Source organism: Vicugna pacos, chromosome 5 (genome assembly GCF_048564905.1).
Source record: "Vicugna pacos chromosome 5, VicPac4, whole genome shotgun sequence".
NCBI classification, from domain to species: Eukaryota; Metazoa; Chordata; class Mammalia; order Artiodactyla; family Camelidae; genus Vicugna; species Vicugna pacos.
This window is the reverse complement of record NC_132991.1, coordinates 18,075,427-18,097,707: the sequence shown is the minus strand read 5'-3', so window position 1 is coordinate 18,097,707 and position 22,281 is coordinate 18,075,427. Positions and strand designations below refer to the sequence as shown.

The window sequence follows — 22,281 nt, the reverse complement described above, 5'->3', positions numbered from 1 at the left end:
CCATAGGCCTCTCAATGTGTGCCCAAACCTGAAGCCTGGCCCTCAGGCTGAAGCACCAGAACAAGAAAATAGGCTTCTTTCATAGAAAGACTGGGAATGTGCGTCAGTCTGTTGTCTGTGCAGTGTCCTGGGGGTGTAGCCAGCCAAGAACACAGGGACAGTTGCAGCCTCTGGTGCAAGCCACGTGGACACCAGAGGTGCTCAAGGGATGTCCCCTGGGTGGCAGTCATAGAAACTGGGGCACCAGATGTGTGGCAGAGCTCCCCTCTGAGAGACACTGGTGCTCTGAGCACTGCACATGAAGAGTGCAAAGAGAGTGCTGGCCCTCCAAGGTCTCTGGAAAGGATTACTGTCAGCCCTTGATGTGTGTTAATTAGAATTCTGCTCCTCAGCCTGCAGCCATGATGAGAAACTAATAGGCCTCTTTCACAGGAAGATTGTGCTCCTGAGTTGATTACCTTTTGCTGAGCCCTGGGACTGGGAACTGTTTAAGAATTCTTTGTCCACTGGTTAGAGTCCTGTGGAGCCTGTGAGCATAAGCCCCATGGGTCACCAGAGCCACGTGATGTAGAGATGTCCCCTGGCAGCAGGCACTAAAACTGGGCCACCAGACAAGGGTGTAAGTTCCTTTCTAGCAGGTCCAGGTGAGCTGCAGTCAGGCAGAGGAGTGCCAAGATAGTCTCTACTGGCCTGTTTTCTGATAGCCCTGATGTGGGCCCCTAGACATGTGCCAAACCAAAAGCCTGATCCTTAGACCAGAGCTCCAAGATTAGGGGTGTGTTTCCATCTGCTGTCTGTGAAATGCCCTGGGGGGTGGCAGCACACCACAAACTCTCTCTCTGATTGTTACAGTCCCACAGGACTGTCCACCTGACCTCCAGAGCCAGGAGGTCAAAGTGCATGCCCAGGGTGGCACCCACAAAAACCAGAACACCAGACAAAAACCCAGGGCACCAGACACATGTGAGTTTCCCCGCGGAGAGATGCTGGCACTCTGGAGCGTGGCCGAGGGAGAGTGTGCAGGGGGTAGGTGCCAGCTGGAGTACAGTGGAGGGGGAGCAGAAGGACAGTGCCAACTGGGAGGAAAGAAAAGGTGGTGTTATCTGGCTGGAGAGAGGGAGAAGGGGAGCATAAAGATGGGATCCTCCAGGGGTGGAGGGAAGAGCCTAGAATTTTAGGGGGAAAAAAGATGTTGTGAGAAGATTGTGCCCGCCAGCCTCTGACTGCAGAGAGAATCCCAGCAGGCTTCTAGATAGGTGTTCACTTAGATGCCTGTCCCTCAGGTTGATGCTTTTAGCAGATGAGCCTCTTTTACATAAAGTTTGGGCGAGATCAGGTGCTTTCCTGAGGCAAGTGAGTCTGAGTGAGCACTTTAAAAGCCGTTTCTCAGATTGCTACAGCCTATGGGTTTCCTGGTCATGAGCCCCACTGGCTTTCAAAGTTAGATGTTTTGCGGGCTCATCTCTCAGGTGCAGGTCTTAAAAACTGGGGTGCCCAATGTGGGGTTCAAACCCTTTGCTCCACAAGGAGAAGCTCCAGGTTTTGAGTTTCCTCCTGATGGAGGGATCACTGTACTAGGAATGGGCTTTATGGCAAGACTGTCTCAGCTTCTCTTACCCACTTTGATGCTTTTTGTTTTTCTCTAGTTCACTTGATGTGTAGTCATTGCTTAGCTGTTTTTTAGGAAAAGAGAGCCCTTATATACTGTTGGTGGGATTGTAGACTGATGCTGCCACTATAAAGAATAATATGGAGGTTCCTTCAAAAATTAAAAATAGGCTTACCCTATGATCCAGCAAGCCAGCTCCTGGGCATGTATCTGGAGGAAACTCTAATTTGAAAAGATACATGCACCCCAATGTTCATAGCAGCACTATTTACAATAGCCAAGACATGGAAGCAACTTAAATGTCCATCAACAGATGACTGGATAAAGAAGGGTGTGTGTGTGTGTGTGTGTGTGTGTGTGTGTGTGTATAGTCATACTAAGTGAAGTCAGACAGAGAAAGACAAATATTATATGATATCACCTATATGTGGAATCTTAAAAAAATGATATAATTGAACTTAATTACAGAAGATGAACAGACTTATAGGCATAGAAAACAAAGTTTGGTTACCAAAAGGGAAAGGTGAGGGGAGGGATAAATTAGGAGTTTGGGATTAACATATCTATACTATGGTATATAAAAAGATAAACAGGGACCTACTGTATAGCACAGAGAACTATATTCAATATCTTATAATACCCTATACTAGAAAAGAATCTGAAAAAGAATATATATATGCATGTATGTATATATGTATATAAAACTAAATCACTTTGCTGTACACCTGAAACTAACACAACATTGTAAATCAACTATACTTCAATAAAAAAAATTAAAAAATATACATATAACAAGAGAAGAAATGCAAAAGTAGATTCTAGAAACTGTTTTCTACTAAGCAGGTGTTAGAGATCTTGTAAATGTGATGTACTCTTCTCAAAATTTTTTCTTGGCAGGTGTTAGAGATCTTATAAATGTGATGTACTCTTCTCAAAATTTTTTCTTGAAAATAGTTATCTTTTCCAAAAAAGATGTCATTTTTTAAAAAATTAAAGTATAGTCAATTCCAGTGTATCAATTTCTGGTGTACAGCACAATGTCCCAGTCTTGCATATACATACATATATTCATTTTCATATTTTTTCTATTAAAGATTATTACAAGATATTGAGCATAGTTCTCTGTGCTATACAAAAGAAACTTTTTTTATAATCTAATTTTATATATAATGGCTAACATTTGTAAATACCAAACTCCCAGATTTATCCCCTCCCACACCCTTTCCCCAGTAACCATAAGATTATTTACTGAGTCTGTTTCTGTTTTGTAGGTGAGTTCATAGTGTCCTTTTTTTTTTCAGATTCCACATATGAGTGATATCATACAGTATTTTTCTTTCTCTTTCTGGCTTACTTCACTTAGAATGATGATCTCTAGGTCCATGTGTGTTGCTGCAAATGGTATTATTCTTTTTTATGGCAGAGTAGTATTCCATTGTCTAAATATAACACAACTTCTTTATCCAGTCAAAAAGATGCTATTTAATGTTAACATGAAGTAGGTTTATTACTGTTAATTCTAATGAAATAATACATGTTTAAGATTAAAAAAAGAAATTGCTATCTATATAGCAGTAGATCCAGTGTGTCTGTGGAGGTTAGTTCACAATCTTTCTATATCGCCATCTTGAACTGGCAACATTGATATTTTGATTTCCAATCTGACTGACTTACTAAATTCTTTTATTAATGTTAATAGTTTGTCTGCAAATTCTTTTGCATTATCTCTTAAGGCAATTTTTTATCTGTAAGTATTATTTTTTTCCTTATTTCACAATCTTTATAACTTTTCCCCCTATCTTTTCTTGTTGGTTTCTCACTGCCTTTTTGATCAGATCCTTATTCAAAATGAGCTGTCCAAAGTGATTTGACCTTTATGGAATAAAGAACTTTGAATTTATGCAGCAGGCTTCTTTTCTTTTGTGGTGCATTTCTCTTCTGCTGGCTTCTTTTCAACTGCTGGTTTCTTGGTAGCTACAGCCTTTTTTCCCCCACCAAAGGGTTCTTCTGATTCTTAATACCAACAGCCTTCTTTCCTTTGTTCCCTACTGCTAGGTTTTGCCTGGAATCCCCTTTTCATCAGATTTGGCTTCTAGTGCTGCCTTTTCTACCTGTGGTTTGTGATTATTGGCCTGGCAAAGAATGACGTTCCAGTGCATGCTGTTTACGTGTGGGTTTAGGGTCAACATTATGCTCAGGTTTTTCAGTGAATTCTCCGTAGGAAGTCTGTGGTGAATCTTCTTAGGTGATTCTTGGAAGGCTCTCTGATACCTGTGGGCTTTTCGAAATTATGCTAAGGTCTGTATTGAGCATCTGGTGTGTGGGAAGGTCGTCGTTACTCCTGAAGGCAGCTTTACACCGAGTGCCATCCTCTAACTTGTGGAAGGCACTTTCAGTCCAAAGCAGGAACGTCCCACAGGCCCACCAGGGGCAAGTTTCAAAATGTTTAGTTTGCTTATATTAAGTAGCGTAATTGTAGGGATGTTCTGGACGCCTTGGCAATGCAGGGCCCTCTGTGCTGGATACAATGGCAGCTTCTCATTTTGCTTTGCCAACTCGCGTTTGCTGAGAGGCATAGACCTTGTTGATATCATTTCAGATGCTCAGTTTATTAAGAAGCAAGACAGCCTCCTTGGTCTTCTGGTAGCCTTCAACTTTAACTTCAACCACCAATGGAATTTCAGAAACCTCCTCTGTATGAAGTGACCAGCACAGTTAAGGCTGAGTGAACCACGGCAGAGCAAACGGCACATCGCTGTGTGCTGTGTTCACTCTAGGGGCAACACTTAAGGTTTTGGTTGATGAAAACACACAGCCCCACAACACATATTTCCAAAAGTCCCCTGGCCATAAGCAGGAGCTAAATTCTTACTTCCCTGTAAACAAAACCGTGGGTCACTGTGAAACTGGGGAAACCTTGTGTTTTCTTTCCAAGACACACAAGCTTATCAGAAATCTCACTCTTCAAAGCAAGGCGTGGGCTTCCTGGGTGCCGACTGTGGAGGAACCAGCAAGATCATGCTAGTCTCCGAGAGACTGAACTTGTTGGCAGCTCCAACCTAGAATTCTTGATGGCTTTCTGGGGGACAGCTACGCCAAATGGGACTAGAACCAAAACAAACAATAAGTGAACAAATCACTCAAAATTTGAGAACTGGACCAAAGACCAGATGAAAAACAAGCTGGATGCTAGTAAGGAGGTTCTGGGATGCCTGCCTGAAGCTCAGGGTTTTGATGCATTCTTTGTCAATAGTCATTGCTTGTTCTGTGTATTGGACTAGCATGAAGGTATAGCAGCAATTTGGGACACACTGGCTTTTGTCTCTTGATCTGTAAGCTCGTGGTTTACTAGTGGGCAGAATGCTGACAGAGTCTGATGATAATTTTCAGCTCATACAAAAAAAGCTAATTCTTTATGGTAATATATCCATCAACTGGTAGGCTGAGCACAGCTGTGAAGAAAATTTGTCAGATTAAGCAATTGTAGCCCCTTGGTGACACAGTATTTGATGGAAACCACATTTCTGTTATATTAAGGCATCCAAATTCACTTGTTAACGCACGACTTCCCTTTATTTTAAAATACACTATTATAACAGGTCACTTTACAGCGTCTAGCAATACACCATCCTGCCCTATTGCTCTTGAATTTGAGATGAGTAAATGTCTTCCTTAAAATGCTCACGGTAATACATTCTTTGCTCCCTAGCCCCCAGGGAACAGTGTGTTTTAATTAACATATACATTATACAAATATCTGCTCATCTTGGTTTTCTGTATGAAAGGGAATGAAATTTGTTCCACCAAAGAAGCAAAATCAACACACTCAAAGGCTAGGTACAGATATATTAGCATTTCAGAGGCTCAAGTGTCATAACTGGTTTAACTAAACAAAGCCATAATGTACATTTCAGAAAACTACCAGGAAGGAAAATCAATTCTGTATTTGACTTGAATTCAAATAAATCCAGCACCATGTATCTGCATTCTGTATATCCCTGCTAGGATTTCTGCAAGTTATTTGCAATCAAAATCTTACTTAAACTTGTTTGAAAAGAGGCATAAATTTGCCATTTTTCTTAAACTGAAAGGTTTGTCCTTACAGATCTACAGAAATATTTTGTGTCCTTAAAAGTGATTGATGTTGACGTGCTATTTTTCAGTTTCTACCTGGGTAAAGTTATTAACATTTTATACTTTAATTGTAAATGTACTCATTTTCTTGGGAGATGGACTGAGTGAATTGGTAGTGGTGTATAATGCCTAGAGTCTGATTAGTCAGTGGGAGTGAAGAAAGCTCGTTAAGTCACCTGTACATTTAGTGTTTCTGTAAATTGATAGGAGATTGGTCTTTAAAGGGAAATCTAGAAAGCTAAGGAATTGAGGATTACTATTTTGTACTTAAGGATTATGTTTCTTTTTTTCCAAATCTTAGGATGAAGCAAGTTGCTGGTATCATGTCATAATATTTGAGAGATACAATGCAGGTGAAAAACTGACAAATTTAAGATCTCATACTTAAAAGGCGTTCTCTTTAAAGAATAAAATCAACAAGACATAGTTTTTCAGATAAAAATTAAATTTATATGACCATTTTTTTTTACTTCAAGTCTCTGTTTATTTGGTGCTCTAGCTTCAGTATAAAATACCTTAGTCTTCATTTAAAATATAAAATATGATAAATTTCTCTGGAAAATATTAGAATTAGAGGCAGTTATTCCACATTGTCAGACTAGGAAGACCATGAGGGCTGCTGCATTGCACAATTCGGGTTGGAATCGTTAACACAGAACACACTGAGAACGGCAGCCCCCCGTGCAGCTCCATGTGAAGGGAGCTAGCTCTGTGGCGCCAGGCAGTGCCCTGCAGCCTTTGTGAGGGCTGTGAGCGTTTCATGTCTTTTGTGTCCAGTATACAAAGAGGAGGACTTGAAACTCTTCACTAGTTTTCTACACACTCTCTCCTTCTCTATGGACGACTTTTTAAACTACCTGAGCATCTCCTCCTTTCCCCTGGGGGTGACTGGGCTTACTGGCTTGTCCTGCTGTTCTGTCCCAGGGGAGATACAGTACTGAGCCGTTAGGGACTGTCCTCCTATTCTCTTACAGATGGAAGAATGGGAACAGGAAATCAGGATTCTTTAGTGACCCTGTCTGGAGCATGGCCATGTTCCTGCTTGACATCATAGACAAATCTGTATGCAGATCTTAGTTTGCAATGTGATACACAACCACTCTTAACATTGGTTGCACTATGACATTGCAGGTCAGAGTCTGTCCATTGGTTAAAAGACTAATCCCCTGAGTACTTGCAGGCCTGTTCTAGTGGATTCATTACAACTTACTGATGTTTCAAAGTATCTAACCTCATTTGTAAAATGAGGATAATTCTTTCTGGCCTAATGTAGTGACTCCATAATATGTTAATATATTAACTCTTGAGTGGTCTTGTATCTCCTCTTGTTGGTCTTAAATTTGGTTTCCCTGAAGAGAAATGTCTTAATATGTATATATATGTATATAAGTGTATATACATCCATGTATTCTCAGGCAATTTTAGCTATGAACAAAACTTTCATAAGTTGCTTTTTATGGCAGTGGCTTTGGATCCTTTTAACTTATGATATAATAATTAGTAGCTGAATATTTCTCTATATTTTTACCTCTTTTTCTTTTTTTTTCTTTTTCAATTTTTCTGCAACACTTTGCCATCTCCTGTGTTCTAATTCCATGTTTCCTGGTAACTTTTTTGGTCACAAATAAGTATGATTATGTTAACTAGGTGTTAATGAGAGGTGTTTGGGTAAAGGGCCTGATAATAAAAAACTTGGCAGAAAGTGCATATTACTCCATTTTAAGGGCACCCTCTATAAAAATATCTGTACCAAATATATTTACTAGGGGTGAGTGATCACACACAAAAAAGTCCTTTGGCTGCTCCCCTTGTGTTCTAAATATGTAGCAAATCAATAGTGTTTGATAGAAAGATATTTGCAAGATTTGAGAAATAAATTGAAGCTGTACAAAAATATGAGGCCCAAGTGGTTATTTATCCCTGAAATGAAAAACAAGCTCATGGGAAATAAACACGGATATCTAAGCCCCTAACGTACTCGCAGCCCTTCAGAAACTGAATTCTGACTGGGTGTGTCTCGAAGTCTCTTTGGGATTATGTTCACCAGATTTTGAATTTATAAGAAAAACACAGCAAAACACAGCATCTGTCAGACATGATAAGAACTACTAGCCTAAGGCAGTTTGCATTTCATTAGATTGCACCACATTTCTTTCGATGATGTCATGTCTTTAAGAAGCTGCATTTTCACTGATTGTTGTGACAAAAATAGTGAACAAAAATCAAGATGAAATGGGAAATGATGGTGGTAGCATCCAATCTGATTCCATGATCTGATAAGAAGTTCCAGGAGCACAAATCCATTTAGGGTGTGATTGTGGTTATCTAAAAAAATTTTTTTTCTTTTAATTTATGTGTATTGTTTTTTTCCAAAAGATTACTAAGTTATTAAGACATAAGTTATTAGGTTGCTTGAACCTAACTACATAAAAAGAATTAGGTATTGCGTTGGGCCTGTCAAATGTCATGAAAAAGTTGCAGAGACTCTAAGGGTCCTGTAAACCAAGGCCATCTGGGAATCTCTGAATTATACAATTTTGTTGTTTGATAGTCTTGAGCTATTTGAATCTGTTGATTTTTCTTTGAAAGTAATCAACAAAGACCACGTGACACTCTAGGAGGGCTTTCTGTTGTGTGTGTGTTTGATTTCTAGACGATGGCTGAATATCTCCCAGATCCCTGGTCTCTTAACTACCAATGAGTTGAGGCAGAGTTTTCTTAGGTAGTTGAGTAGCATGTTCTACTTTCCACAACTCCCAGTTCTGGTAGGAGGTTGATGAGGCTGTTCCCTTGGTGGACACAGGATAGAAGTTCCTTACTAGTGATGTGGTACTGAGAAGCCCAACCATAAGGCAGTGTCAGTGAAAAACCATTTCACACTGCCTGATGAAAGACTTGTTACATCTTGATTTGGACTGATGTATTCTTGGACCATCCCAAGAATGTGACTGTTATTCTCACCTTGCTCCTCATTCCAAAGAATGTGAAAATTATCTTAAATCCTGGGGTAGCACTACGAATCCAATTAGCAGTCACCTTTCCTCTACCACATCAAAAAGTCTTCACTCTTCAGTCTGTAGCTCAAATTCCATTTTCTTCCTAAACCTCACCTTAATCCCACAGATGGAAGTAGTCAAAGCTTCCTTACGCACTCATCCCTATCAGTGTTCCTTATTGTTGATAGGTGCTTCCCCTAGTTTGTAAATTCATTAAAAATTTGAATATACTCAGGAAAACTTTGTCAAATTATCCTAATCTTTATAATCTGGGCTTCATAATCTCAGCAGTAGCCACAAACTTAATGATTTTCTTTTTGTCTTTTGGAAAACAGATCATTGACAAATTACGACTGTTGTCCACTGCAAGACTTCTTAACCTTGTGACATTCAAATAAAAGGACAGTACTTCTATAACATACCAGGATAAATGGATGAGGCCATGACTGATGGAAGGGGTGGGCTCTGATCACCCCCAATGTGGGGGGAGCATTGATATCTCAGCAGGACTCTAACCCATGGGTGGCACACCAGTGCACTCCAGTATATTGGTTTGTAAGCTGGGTTTTATTGCACTTTGGTTACAATAACATCTTTATATAAATCTCTCAGAAGACAACTTATAAACCTTCTAACAAACATAATACATACAACTTAGAAAACTCACATAGAATCTGTTTCAAAATCACTGAGCTTACTATTTAACGTTATTAAAGAATTGTGCAGAGTTTGCCAGTAAACCCTTCTCTCCCTGGGGTTTCTGTCCGTGGAGGAATGTTCTGAGGTGGAGTCATTGAACACTGGTGTTTTGAGAGTCCATTACCATAATCATTTCTCATTCATGGAGTATTTGCTGGACTCAGATCTGTAGCACAGATCAGGGAAGTAGCACCGGTGAATGGACCTGAGTCAGTCCAGGGTAAGGAATGTAGGAAGTCATGAGATCGTGGTGGTCTGGATAATATCATGTTATTCCACTGTTGAAAACCTTCCTGTGTCTCCCCATAAATTTGGAATAAAATCCAAATTCTTCACTACGACTTCTTCCATGGATATATGCTGTGTACTGCTTATTTCTCTAACCTCATCTGATCATTCTGCAAATATTCACTGAGTACCTATCATATTCCAATCATTTGGGATACATATATGAACAAAATTAAGATGTAGACACCTTGCCTTCATGGCGTTAACAATGTGAGGAAAAAACAGATAATGAGCCATAAAATACACATATGTAATAAATAGAAGTTTAGAGGTGAAAGGGCTATGGGAAAAGGAAAGTTGGGGAAGTTAAAGGGGGTTGAGAGGACAAGCAGGAATGGGGTTGGCAACTCTTTTTCTGTAAAAGGCCAGGTACTAATTTACACTTTGAAGGCCATAGGGTCTAAATCCCGCCCTGCCCTCGTAGCACAAAGGCAGCCAGAGGTGACAGTCAGTGAGTGGGTATAGCTATGCTCCAGTGAAACTTGACAAAAACAGGCAGTTGGCCTGATATGACTGATGGGCTATTATGTGAAGACTCCTGGGTTACAGTATTAAACCATCACTGGGAAGGCCTCATTGTGAAAGTAGGATCTGAGCAAAATAACTTTCTGTCCCATTGTCCTGTATAGGTTTAATCATAACGTTTATCATCATGTTAACATGTTTTCTTTGCATGCTTGTTGGCAAGCTCTGTTGCTCTCTCTCCTAATGAGTATGTAAGCACCATGAGGGCAGTGAGCTGCTGTCCTTTTGGCACCTGGAATAGTGATGGCATAGAGTGGATATCTGATAAATATTTGTTAAGTGAATGAGTGGAGAGTGAATGTCCTTTCTAAAGAGAGCAGCCTATATCTAGTTCTAGCAAATTATAACCATGAAAGGTTGAGGTGTTTGTGGCTAGATCTTTTGAGTTTTCAAGAGAAGCTAGAGATCCCAATTTTTGTATAAAATCTCTCAATTTCAAATGACTGCAACTAATTTAAAAAAATAGAAAAACCTTTGCGTGTCAAACTAAATATTTCTGCAAGCTAGTTATCCAGGACTTCTATATACATTCATGGGGTGAATCAGTTGGTGTTTTTATTTGAGTTTTTTTTTCCTGTGGTGCACAGTATGAAAGATGATTTTGGTGTCTTGTTTAGGTCATGACTAGTTAGTAGCAATATAGATCACACTTCTTATGACTTCCTACCCATATTCTCTGCCTGTAAGAACTGCACGTGTTAAAATCGTATTTACTGTGGGGCAATGTGCTGTCCTAAGGGAAAGAGTTCACAGATTCCATGCACAAACTTTTGGAACCTGTATAAGCCTATGGAATATAGTTCTTTACTTCTTTACTTGGCTTTGCTCTTAGGGGAGTGAAATTCCCAACTCTGGATCTATGTGGTGTAATTGTCAAGTAAAGTAAAAGTTGGAAGGCATCATTCATTTCATGGATTCACAGTGTGCCTATCCCATGGTAGATAAGTAATAAATATGTACTGTTAGAATGAGACAATGAAATCTGTATTCATTATGACATTTGAAAAACAGATGAAAGTAGAATAAATATATTTTGAGTACTGTGTATTATTGGAGAAATTACTGTTCTCAAGTCATGGATGCTGAAAATCTAATACAGTAACACAAATTCAATACCTGGATAATTCTTTTTTTTTTATTGAGTTATAGTCAGTTTACAGTGTTGTGTCAATTTCCAGTGTAGAGCACAATTTTTCAGTTACACATGAATATACATATATTCATTGTCATATTCTTTGTCACTGTGAGCTACCACAAGATCTTGTATATATTTCCCTGTGCTATACAGTATAATCTTCTTTATCTATTCTACATGTGCCTGTCAGTATCTACATCGAACTCCCAGTCTGTCCCTTCCTACCCTCCTTCCCCCGGATAATTTTTAAGTCTACAATGAATAAAAAACTTGAGTGACCTAAGGGCCCTAACTGAAAACGGTATATGGTACTAATTGTAGGTAATATTTATTACACTTTTAATATGTGATGAGTCCTTTTTACATTATTATTCTTTTTAGAATATTATGTTTAGAATAAGGTTGAAAATGTATTTCTAACACCATGATTATACCAAAGTCACATGATCCATACAGTTTCAAGCAAGTATGGCAGGAGATGCTTCTGAGGATTTAGGACTATTTATTTCAGATCATTTTCAAGATAACAAAAATAGAAAAATGAATGATACTCTAACCTATAAAATATAAGGCAAGGGATCTGAGTTTTTTTGCTTATGATCCTTTACTTTGAGGATCAGGTTTGGAAAGAGCATGAATGATATGTTTTGGTATTCATTTTCTATAATATGCTTATGTACATATGAATCTATTTGTACTTTAAGGGACACAATTATCACAGGTACTTAAAATGTGGAGATAATACTGAGAATAAATTTTTAAAATACATCACATTATTAATCTTATGTTTAGTAAATGGTAACCAGAACTATTAGTACATATTGGTAATTTTTTTTCCTACATTTTTTTTTCATGGAGAAAATTGACATATAAAATTAGGTTAACTTAAGGTATGCAACATAGTAGTTCATTACATGTGTAAATTGTGAAATGACGATTACAGTAAGTCTAGTTAACCGTCACATACAGTTACAGATTACTTTCTTATAACAAGAACTTTTAAGATTTACTCTCTTTAATAAGTTTTAAATATACAATACTGTATTGTTAGCTATGGTCACCATGCTCTGGATTATATCCTTAGGATATTATTTATTTTAAAATTGGAAGTTTATAAGTTTTGACCACCTTTACCCATTTCACCACCACCCCCACTTCCCAACTCTGATAACCACCCATCTTCCTATGCATTTTTTTTAAAAGATCCCATGTGTAAGTGAGATCATATGGTATTTGTACCTTCTCTCTCTGACTGACTTCACTTAGCACAATGCCCTCAAGGTCTATCCATGCTCTCACAAATGGCAGTATTTCCTTTTTTATGACAGGATATTATTCCATTGTATAGATATCACATCTTCTTTATCCATTCATCTGTTGATTGACACTTAGGTGGTTTCCATGTCTTGGTTATTGTAATTAGCACTGCAGTAAACATAGGATGCAGCTCTTTCTGAGCTAGTGTTTTATCTCCTTTAGATAAATACCCAGCAATGGAATTGTTGGATCATATATTAGTTCTATTTTTAATTTTTTGAAGAACTTCCATACTGTTTTCCATTAGTAGCTCCACCAATTTACATTCCTACTAACAGTGCACAAGGGTTCCCTTTTTCCCCACATCCTTGCCTACACTTGTTATTTCTTGTCTTTTAAGTAACAGCCATTCTAACAAATGTGAGATACTATGTCATTGTGGTTTTGATTACATTTCCCTGATGATTAGCAATGTTGAGCATGTTTTCATGTACCTATTGGCTATCTGCATGACTTCTTTGGAGAAAAAACTCTGAGATCCTCTGCCTATTTTGCAATGAAATTGGTTTTTTGCTATTCAGTTGTATGAGTTCCTTATGTATTTTGAATATTAACTCCTTATCAGTTATATGATTGACAGAAATTTTCTCTTATTTGGGAGGTTGGTTTTTCATTTTGTTGATGGTTTCCTTTGCTGTGCAGAAGCTTTTTAGTTTGTTTTTTGCTTTTTTTGCCATTGCTTTTTTTAGATCTTAAAAAATACCACCAAGACTGATGTAAAGAAGTTTATCACCTTGTGCTGTATAAAAGGAGAAAAGGTTGGAGGCCACCCTTGGGCCTGACAACACACATATGGTTAAGGTATTGCCACCTACTTTGTGGCATCTAACCATCGTTTTTAGAAGCAATCTAAATGTCCATCGACAGAGGATTGGATAAAGAAGTTGTGGTATATATACACAATGGAATACTACTCAGCCATAAAAGAGAATGAAATAATGCCATTTGCAGCAACGTGGATGGACCTAGAGATGATCATACTAAGTGAAGTCAGACAGAGAAAGACAAATATCGTATGATATCATTTATATGTGGAATCTAAAAAAAGGACACAAATGCACTTACTTATGAAACAGAAACAGACTCACAGACCTAGAAAACAAATTTATGATTACCAAAGGGGAAAGTGGGGGCAGGGTGGTTAAATTAGGAGTTTGGGATTAGCAGATAGAAGCTATTATATACAAAATAGATAAACAACAAGGTCCTACTATATAACACAGGGAACTATATTCAATAGCTTATAATAACCTATAATGAAAAAAATATAAATAACCGAATCACTTCGCTGTACACCAGAAACTAACACAACATTGTAAATCAACTATACTTCGATTTAAAAAAAAAAGCTTATCACCTTTGTTTTCTTCTAGTCTTACAGATTCAGGTCTATGTTCAAGCCTAATCCATTTTGAGCTAATTTTTGTGTATGATATTAAATAGGGGTCCAATCTAATACTTTGTATGTGGCCAAAGTTTTCCCAGCACTTTTAATTGAAGAGACCATTCTTTTTTCCATTCTATAATTTTTACTCCTTCGTCATATGTTAATTGACCATATATGTGTGGGTCATTTCTGGGCTTTCTTTTCTGCTCCATTGATCTACGTGTCTGTCTGTTTGCCAAAAGCATACTGTTTTGATTACTAAAGCTTTTTAATACAGTTCAAATCAGAAAGCATGATGTCTCTCACTTTTCTATACTTTTTTAAAGATTGCTTTGGCTATTATAGGTCTTTTTTTTAAATTACATATACCTTTTAAGGTTGCTGTCTATTTCTGTGGAAAATGCTATTGGAATTTTGATAGGAGTTTCATTGAGTCTATAGATTCCCTGGGTAGTATGCAGAATTTAACAATATGAATTCTTCTAATACATAAGCATGGAATATCTCTCCACTCATTTTTGGTGCCTTCAGTTTCTTTCATCAATGTGTTATACTACTCAGTGTAAAGACCTTTCACCTCCTTAGTTAAATCTATTCCTAGGTATTTTATTTATTTTATGCAATTGCAAATGGGATTGTTTTCTTAATTTCTCTTGCTCTTTCTTATAGTTTGTTATTAGTGTATACAAATGGAACTGATTTTTATATGCTATTATATTCTGTAAATTAACTGAATTTGCTTATTCTAACAGGTTTTTGGAGTTATTTTTAGGGTTTTCTGTATGTAACATCATGCCATCTACAAACAGGCATTTCTATTTCTTCCTTTCCAATTTGGAGACATTCTGTTTCTTTTTATTGCCTAATTTCTCCGGCTAGGACTTCCAATACTACATTGAATAAGAGTGGCCAGCGTAAACATCCTTGTCTTATTCCTGGCCTTAGAGTAAAAGCTTTCAGCTTTTAACATGAAGTATGATGTTAGCAGTGGACTTCTCAAATATGTCCTTATCATGTTGAGGTACAATCCCTCTATATCCAGTTTTTTGAGAGTTTTCTTTTTCCAGCCATAAATGAATGTTGAAATCTGCTAAATGCTTTTTCTGCTTCTTTTGAGATGATCGTATGATTTTTATCCTTTGTTTTGTTAGTGTGGTGATTGCACTGATTGACTTATGGATGTTGAACCACCCTTGCATCCCTGGGATAAATCCACTTGATTGTGGTGTATGGTCCTTTTAATGTATTTTTAAATTCAGTTTGCCAATATTTTGTTGAGGATTTTTATATCTATGTTCATCAGGAATATTTACCTGTAATTTTCCTTTCTCATAGTGTTCTTGGTTTGGTACAAAGGTAAGGCTGCCTTGACAAATGAATTTGGAAGTTTCCCCTCCTTTTCTATTTTTCGGGAGACTTTGAGGATTGGAATTAGTTCCTTACATATTTGCTAAGAATTCACCAGTGAAGCCACCTGGACTTTAATTTGTGGGAAGTTTTTGATTACTGGACCAATCTCCTTACTAGTAATTGGTGTGTTAAGATTTTTCTATTTCTTTACAATCGTTATAATTCAGTCTTGGTAGATTGTACATTTCTAAGAATTTATCCATTTTTTTCTAGGTTTTTTGACTTGTTTGCATATACCTGTTTGTAGTAGTCTCTTTATGATCCTTTGTATTTCTATGGTATCAGCTGTAACATCTTTCCTTTCACTCCTGATTTATTTATTAGAGTCCTATCTTTATTTGTCCTTGCTGAGTATAGCTAAAGGTTGGTCTATTTTGTTTATCTTCTCAAAAACACAGCTCTTATTTTCATTGATGTTAACTATTATCTTTTTAGTCTCTATCTCATTTATTTCCATTCTAATCTTTTATTTCCTTCCTTCTACAAACTTGGAGGTTTATCTGTTCCTCCTTCTATTTCCTTGAGCTGTAAAGTTAGGCTGTATGATATCTTTCTTGTTTATTAATGTGTTTATTGCTATGAACTCCCCTCTTAGAACTGCTTTTGCTGAAGCCCAAAAGTCGGGATCCTGTAAGTTTGATATGTTGTATTTCTGCTTTCATTTACCTCAAGATATTTTTTGATTTCTTTTAATTTTTTCTTTGACCCTTTGGGTGTTCAATATCATGTTGTTTAATCTCCACATATTTTTGATTTTTCCAGTCTTCTTATAATTTCATTCTACTGTTGTGTTTGAAAAGACTCCTGGTAAGATTTCAGTCTTCTTAAATTTAGACTTATTTTATGGCCTAGCGTCTGATACATCTTGGAGAATGTTCCATATGTGCTTGAGAAAAAGGTATATTCTGTTTCTTTTGGATGGAATGCCCTCGGTCTGTGATGTTCATCTGGCCTAATGTGTCATATAAGGCTGAAGTTTCTGTGCTGATACTCTATCTAGAGGACCTTATCTATTGATGTTAGTGGGGTATTAAAGTTCCCTATTATTGTACTGCTGTCTATTTCTTGCTTTGTATCTGTTAATATTTGCTTTATTTATTTGGGTAAGTATTTACAAATGTTACACCATCTTGTTGATTTGATACTTTTATTAGTATATAATGACCTTCTTTGTCTTATATCAGAGTTTTTGCTTAAAGTATATTTTGTCTGATATAAGTATAACTATTCCAAACCTCCATCTTTGTGCTCTCTGCTCTTTCTTACCCCAGGTCTCCAGCATCTCATGGAAAGGAGCTTGTTCACACATTTGGTGCCCTGGTTTTCACACTGCCACCCAGGCTTCTGGACATCCTGACCGTCTGGCTCTGGTAGCCAGTGGGGCTTACGTTAGCAGCTCCCACACGACTATAACACAAGTGTTTCTTAACCAGCTTCCCTGCCCCCCATCACTAAAAGGCACAGTGCAGAGACAGAGACAGAAATGCCCACCCAGTCATTCCATGAAAGAGGCCTATTAGCTTATCTTTATAGCTGTCTTCTGAGAGGTTTCCATTTCGATGCAGTATCTTTTCACTTTTAGACTGTGTGTGTCCTTATATTTGAAGTGAGTCTCTTATAGGCAGCACATAGACAGTTTTTATTTTTATCCACTTAGCCATTCTGTCTTTTGTCTGGAGAATTTAGTCCATTTACAGTTAACATAATTATTGGTAAGTACAGACTTACTGCCATTTTGTTAATTGTTTTCTGGCTGTTTTCTAACTCATTTATTCCCTCTGTTCTTTCTTCTTTTGTGATTGGGTGATTTCTCTTAATGGTATGCTTAAATTACTTTCTCTTTACCTTTTGTGTGTCTACTGTTGGTTTTTGCTTTGTGATTACCATGAGGCTTACATATAATAAGTTATGATTTTAAGTTGGTAATATCATCAGTTTGAATTCTGGAGCTCTACATAGTTACTCCCCCTCCCACATGTTATGTTTTGATGTCACAGTTACCTTCTTTTTATCTCGTGTACCATTAACAAATGATTTGTAGTTATAGTTATTTACTACTCTTATCTTTTAAAGTTCATATACTGACTACATGTGATTAACCCCCCACATTAGATTATTCTGACTTTTACAATATTTGCTTCTACCAGTAAGATCTATACTTGCATAAATTTATGTTACTAATTAGTGTCCTTTTGTTTCAGCTTAAAAACTTAACATTTCCTATCTGCCAGTCTAGTGGTGATGAATTCTTTCAGATATTCTTTCTTAGCACTTTTCTTCTTTCAGTACTTTGAATGTGTTGTGTCATACCCTTCTGGCCTGCAAAGTTTCTGCTGAAAATTTCTGATAGTCTTGCAGGGTTCCTGTATGAAACAAGTTGTTTTTCTCTTGTTGCTTTTAAGAGTCTTCCTTGTCTTTAACTTTTGACAGTCTACTTATAATGTGTCCTTCTTTGAGTTTCTTTGTGTTCGTCATATTTGGAACTCTCTGGGCTTTGTGGATTGGCATATCTGTTCCCTTCCCCAGGTTAGGGAAGTTTTCAGTTATTATTTCTTTAAAGGCATTTTCTGCCCTTTGCTCTCTGCTTTCTTTAGGACTACTGTACTGCAAATATTGCTCCACTTGATTTTCTCCCATAAGTCCCTTAAGCTGTCTTCACTCATTATTCTTCTTTTTGCTGCTGTGATTGAATGAATTTCTCTGCCTTGTCTTCAGGTTTGCTGATCTATCCTTCCACTTCAGCTAGCCCACTGCTGAACTCTTCTGGTCTGTTTTTCCAGTCAGTTATTGTTTTCATCAGCTCTGCGACTTCTGTTTATGTTTTCTCTCTCTTGGTGAAACTCTCAGTTCGTCACTGCATTGCTCTCTTGACCTTGATAAGCATCTTTATGGTGATTATTTTGAACTCTATCAGGTAAAGTATTATCCTCACTTCACCAAGGTCTTTTTATGAGGGTTTATCTTGTTCTTTCCTTTGGAACACATTCCTCTGCTTGTTCATTTTCCTTGACATTCTCTGTTGGTTTCTATGCCACAGATAAAACGACCATCTCTCCTAGTCTTGAAAAAGTGGTTTTGTGTAGATGGAACTCTTCATTCAACCCTGCCCAGGCCCTTGGCTGTCTCTCAAAACTCTGTGATTGTCCAAGTACCTACTTTGTTCATAGTGGCTGTTAGTAGTTAAGGGTGTGTCAAGACCTGTCTGTGTCCCAGAAGGGAGGATCTCAGTCAGCACCTAGATTCAGGCTGAATGGATGCTGGGTTCCCACGTAGCAGCTTTCAAAGTACGCAAAATACCTCCTTCAGGAAGATTGGGAGTTGGACATTTCTGTCTCTTCCCTCAGAGCTTAGCCCTGGGGTGAAAGATAGTTAAGAACTGTTTCTTTGTTTGCTACCATACTGTCAAACCTATGGACACAAGCCCTACAGGCTGCCAGAACCAGACTGTCAAGGGATGCGTCCTCTGGGCAGCAGCCACAAAGGGTGGGGTGCCAGACGTGTGTACAAGCTCCTTCTTGGAGATACCAGTGACCTGGGGAAGAGGAGAGGGAGAGCCCAAAGATAGCCCCTGCCAGCCTCCCTGGTCTCCAGAGAGGATTGCCGTTAGCTCCTAAAATTGTGCCTGCCTCTCAGATGACAGCTATAAAGATAAGCTAATAGGCCTCTTTCATGGAATGACTGGGTGGGCATTTCTGTCTCTGCCTCTGCACTGTGCCTTTTAGTGATGGGGGGGGCAGGGAAGCTGGTTAAGAAACACTTGTGTTATAGTCGTGTGGGAGCTGCTAACATAAGCCCCGCTGGCTACCAGAGCCAGACGGTCAGGATGTCCAGAAGCCTGGGTGGCAGTGTGAAAACCAGGGCACCAAATGTGTGAACAAGCTCCCTTCCATGAGATGCTGGAGACCTGGGGTAAGAAAGAGCAGAGAGCACAAAGATGGCACCCACCAGCCTCCATGGCCTTTGGAGAGTATTTCAGTTAGCCCCCAGATGAGTATTAAATCAGAGGCCTGCCCTTCAGGTCAAAGCTTGTAAGATATGCAAATAAGCCTCTTTCACAAAAATTCCGGACACTTTTCAATTGAGTGTCTCTCCTGGGCCCTGTGAGGTGGCCACAGTGAGTCCATGCAAGCTCTTCTATAGCTGTTCCTTAGTTTGTTATGGCCTTGTGGTCAGAAGCCCTGTTGGCTTTCTGAGTAAGATGTTTTGAAGGCCTGTCTTTCAGGTACAGGTGTTAAAAGTTGGGGTGCCAATGTGGGATTCAAACCTTGTACTTCTCAGGGAGAAGCTGGGGGTTGTAAGTGTCTCTTGATGCCACTGCACCAGCGGTGTGGCTTGTGGAAGGATGATGTCTCAGCCTCTCTGACCCATTTTGATGTTTGTTCTTTTTTTTTCTGTTTGCTTGATGTGCAGGAGTCACTCGGCAAGTTCTGGGGTTTCTCTCGGAGGCCCTGCCCATAGGGAGCTGTAGATTTGGTACATTTGTGGGAGGAGGTGAATTCAGGATACTCCTACGTTGCCATCTTGAACCACAACCCCATTTTACATTGACTGATAAGTGTCTAGCTTACGAGGAAAATGACTTCATTGTCTTCGTTTTGCGGGTCCTACAACTGAGGCAGAGATAACGATAATCCTCACCTAGGATCACACAGGCAGTAAAGGGCGCAGCTAGGTCTGACCTACCATGAGGACAACTGAAGTGTTAGCTGACGAGAACTAAAAACAGGACAACTCTAGGACTTGTTTCCTCAGCCACGGCATTGACATAGCTCTTCTGCTTTCATGTAAAACCACGGTGCCACGGACTAAAATCAGTTAGTCAGTGTTCAAGTGGTTAACAGAAGTCATAGTATAAATAAAGAGATCCTCTACTGTGCTCATGGTATCGTGTTTCTAACATTTCCATCTGCTCAGGCTTCTCGGGTCACTTACGTACCGGCGTCTGCCTTACCATACAGCTTTGTTCTGATACGTACTAAGCTGTAGATATTCCTTAAAAGCTACTCCGTGTAACTGTGCTTGGCTCCATTTCATAGTGTAACCAATAGTGTTGAAAATGTGGGGTAAGATTCCTTTCCTCTGTCAGTGATTTCAGCTGTCACCCTCTAACACAGTGACACGGGGAAGCTATTACTAAAGCTGTTTTTGTCAAAGCATGGGCTCTTCTGAAATGAATGAATCTACAACAGTCAACATCTCAGTCTCTTGAGCACTTTATTTGTTTTAAATACAAGTCAAAACCACAAGATGGCGCCTTCTTACTTGTCAACATCTATGATTACAAACACGTATCCTCATAAAATGGTTTCAGCTTTTGAATGTGTTGTCTTCGGTATTGAAACCTTTATAAAAGCAAGACCGGCTACAAACAGGATCGGTGTTCGATGTCTATTAAATGAGGTCAGATAATTAAATTCAAAAAAAGAATTTATAAATATTCAGATAAGAAAATTGAAATTACAAAAGCAGGGTTTGTCATCATTAAACTGAATTGCAAGTGTGGGTGGTTAATGCTGTATCTACATGGCTAAGTTTTTGTTAAAATACAGTTTTAGTAATTAAATAATTCACCTCATTCTCTAACAGAACCAACTGTTTCATTTGTACACCCTGACATTCAATACACATTTCATCCAAAACCATCTAGCTTTCATCAGGTCCAGAAATTACACACATTCCATTTGTTTTCAATAGATGCAACCCATGAAGTGCCATCATGTCCCTGGCTACAAACAAAATATACTATTTAAAGGTAAAAACTCAGAACATTTCTGAAATGGTAACCTATTCTCTCTGTGTTCATGAAAATAGGCCATCCCAATCTGAAAGTCTTTGAACCAATGTAAACTCTAGAAAACTCAGTGCTGAAGGATGAGAAGAGATCTGCACTAATATAGTGCGTAACGATGCACTGTGGGACTCGTCATTTACAGTGAACGCCTTGATTGGACTCTCCTCCAGATTGTCATCATGCGGCTGAGGATACAGTTCACTCAAGTCTGTGGGAATTCCATCCCATTTTCTTCCTCCCGTTTCCAAACAGGAAGAGAAGGGGTTTCAGGTCCCTTGGGAAAATCAAAAAATTTAACACTCACACCCACAAACAACTTGAAAGCAAAATGGCAGACCTGTTAATCCTTGACTCCACATCCAAACGAAGTTGAGGCAATATTACTTTTGCAGTATTTGTATTCTGCCCGATATATCACATCATGAGATTCCTCAAAAAACTGAGAAGTCTGAGCTACAAAAGAGAAAGCGGTTAAGGCAGTCGATGTCTACATTTGGGTTTCTTTTTCAGGTTACATGTCTAAGTCTCCGTCGTAGGCTAAGGTCAGAGGCTTCTGCTGGGGAGGTGTGCTTTGATGTGGTTTTGGCTTCTTGCTGTAAAAGGAAAAGAATTCCTGAGATAAAGTTCACAGAGCTCTGTTTCATCTGCCAAAGACAGCTGTGAGGTACAGACATTCAAGTGGTTAGACAAAAGGTTCATCTCTCCGGACGGGTGGGTTTATTTGTATATCTTAACCCTTAGAACAGAAGCTTTTTTTCCCCCAAAAAATCTTAAAAATTGTTTAGTGGGAACAATGAACTTGGTAAAGGGCTACTTTCCTTTATTTGCAGTCATGTGAACATGTGCTGTTCTCTAATTCCTAAGCTACTTTGACCTCCATAGCACAGATGTTTAACATCGTTAAGTAGCTGGAAAAGCCAGACTCCCGTGCCTTCCTCTGGGCTTGTTTTTAAGTAAACACGCTTCTGCTCTGGCCTGAAACCTGACATT

At 38.5% G+C, this 22,281-nt stretch overlaps 1 protein-coding gene and 2 pseudogenes across 6 annotated transcripts in view; 1 reads left to right on the top strand and 2 right to left on the bottom strand.

The window, feature by feature from the left end:
- Positions 1–3,506: 3,506 nt before the first annotated feature.
- On the bottom strand, positions 3,507–19,956 carry LOC140696529 (large ribosomal subunit protein uL4 pseudogene; annotated as a pseudogene).
- Positions 13,440–13,544, top strand: LOC116280709 (U6atac minor spliceosomal RNA; annotated as a pseudogene).
- Positions 19,957–20,697: 741 nt separating the features above from the next.
- THSD7B (thrombospondin type 1 domain containing 7B) overlaps positions 20,698–22,281 on the bottom strand; it is a 760,456-nt gene continuing 758,872 nt past the window's right edge. For 4 of the 6 annotated variants that reach the window (XM_072960903.1, XM_015243953.3, XM_072960906.1 and 1 more), the window contains one exon: positions 20,698–21,884. In XM_072960903.1, coding sequence (XP_072817004.1) covers positions 21,803–21,884 — 82 coding nt within the window. In that variant the 3' untranslated portion in view covers positions 20,698–21,802. The remainder of the gene's footprint in view (positions 21,885–22,281) is intronic. The other 2 variants (XR_012072540.1, XM_072960905.1) reach the window with 2 other exon arrangements.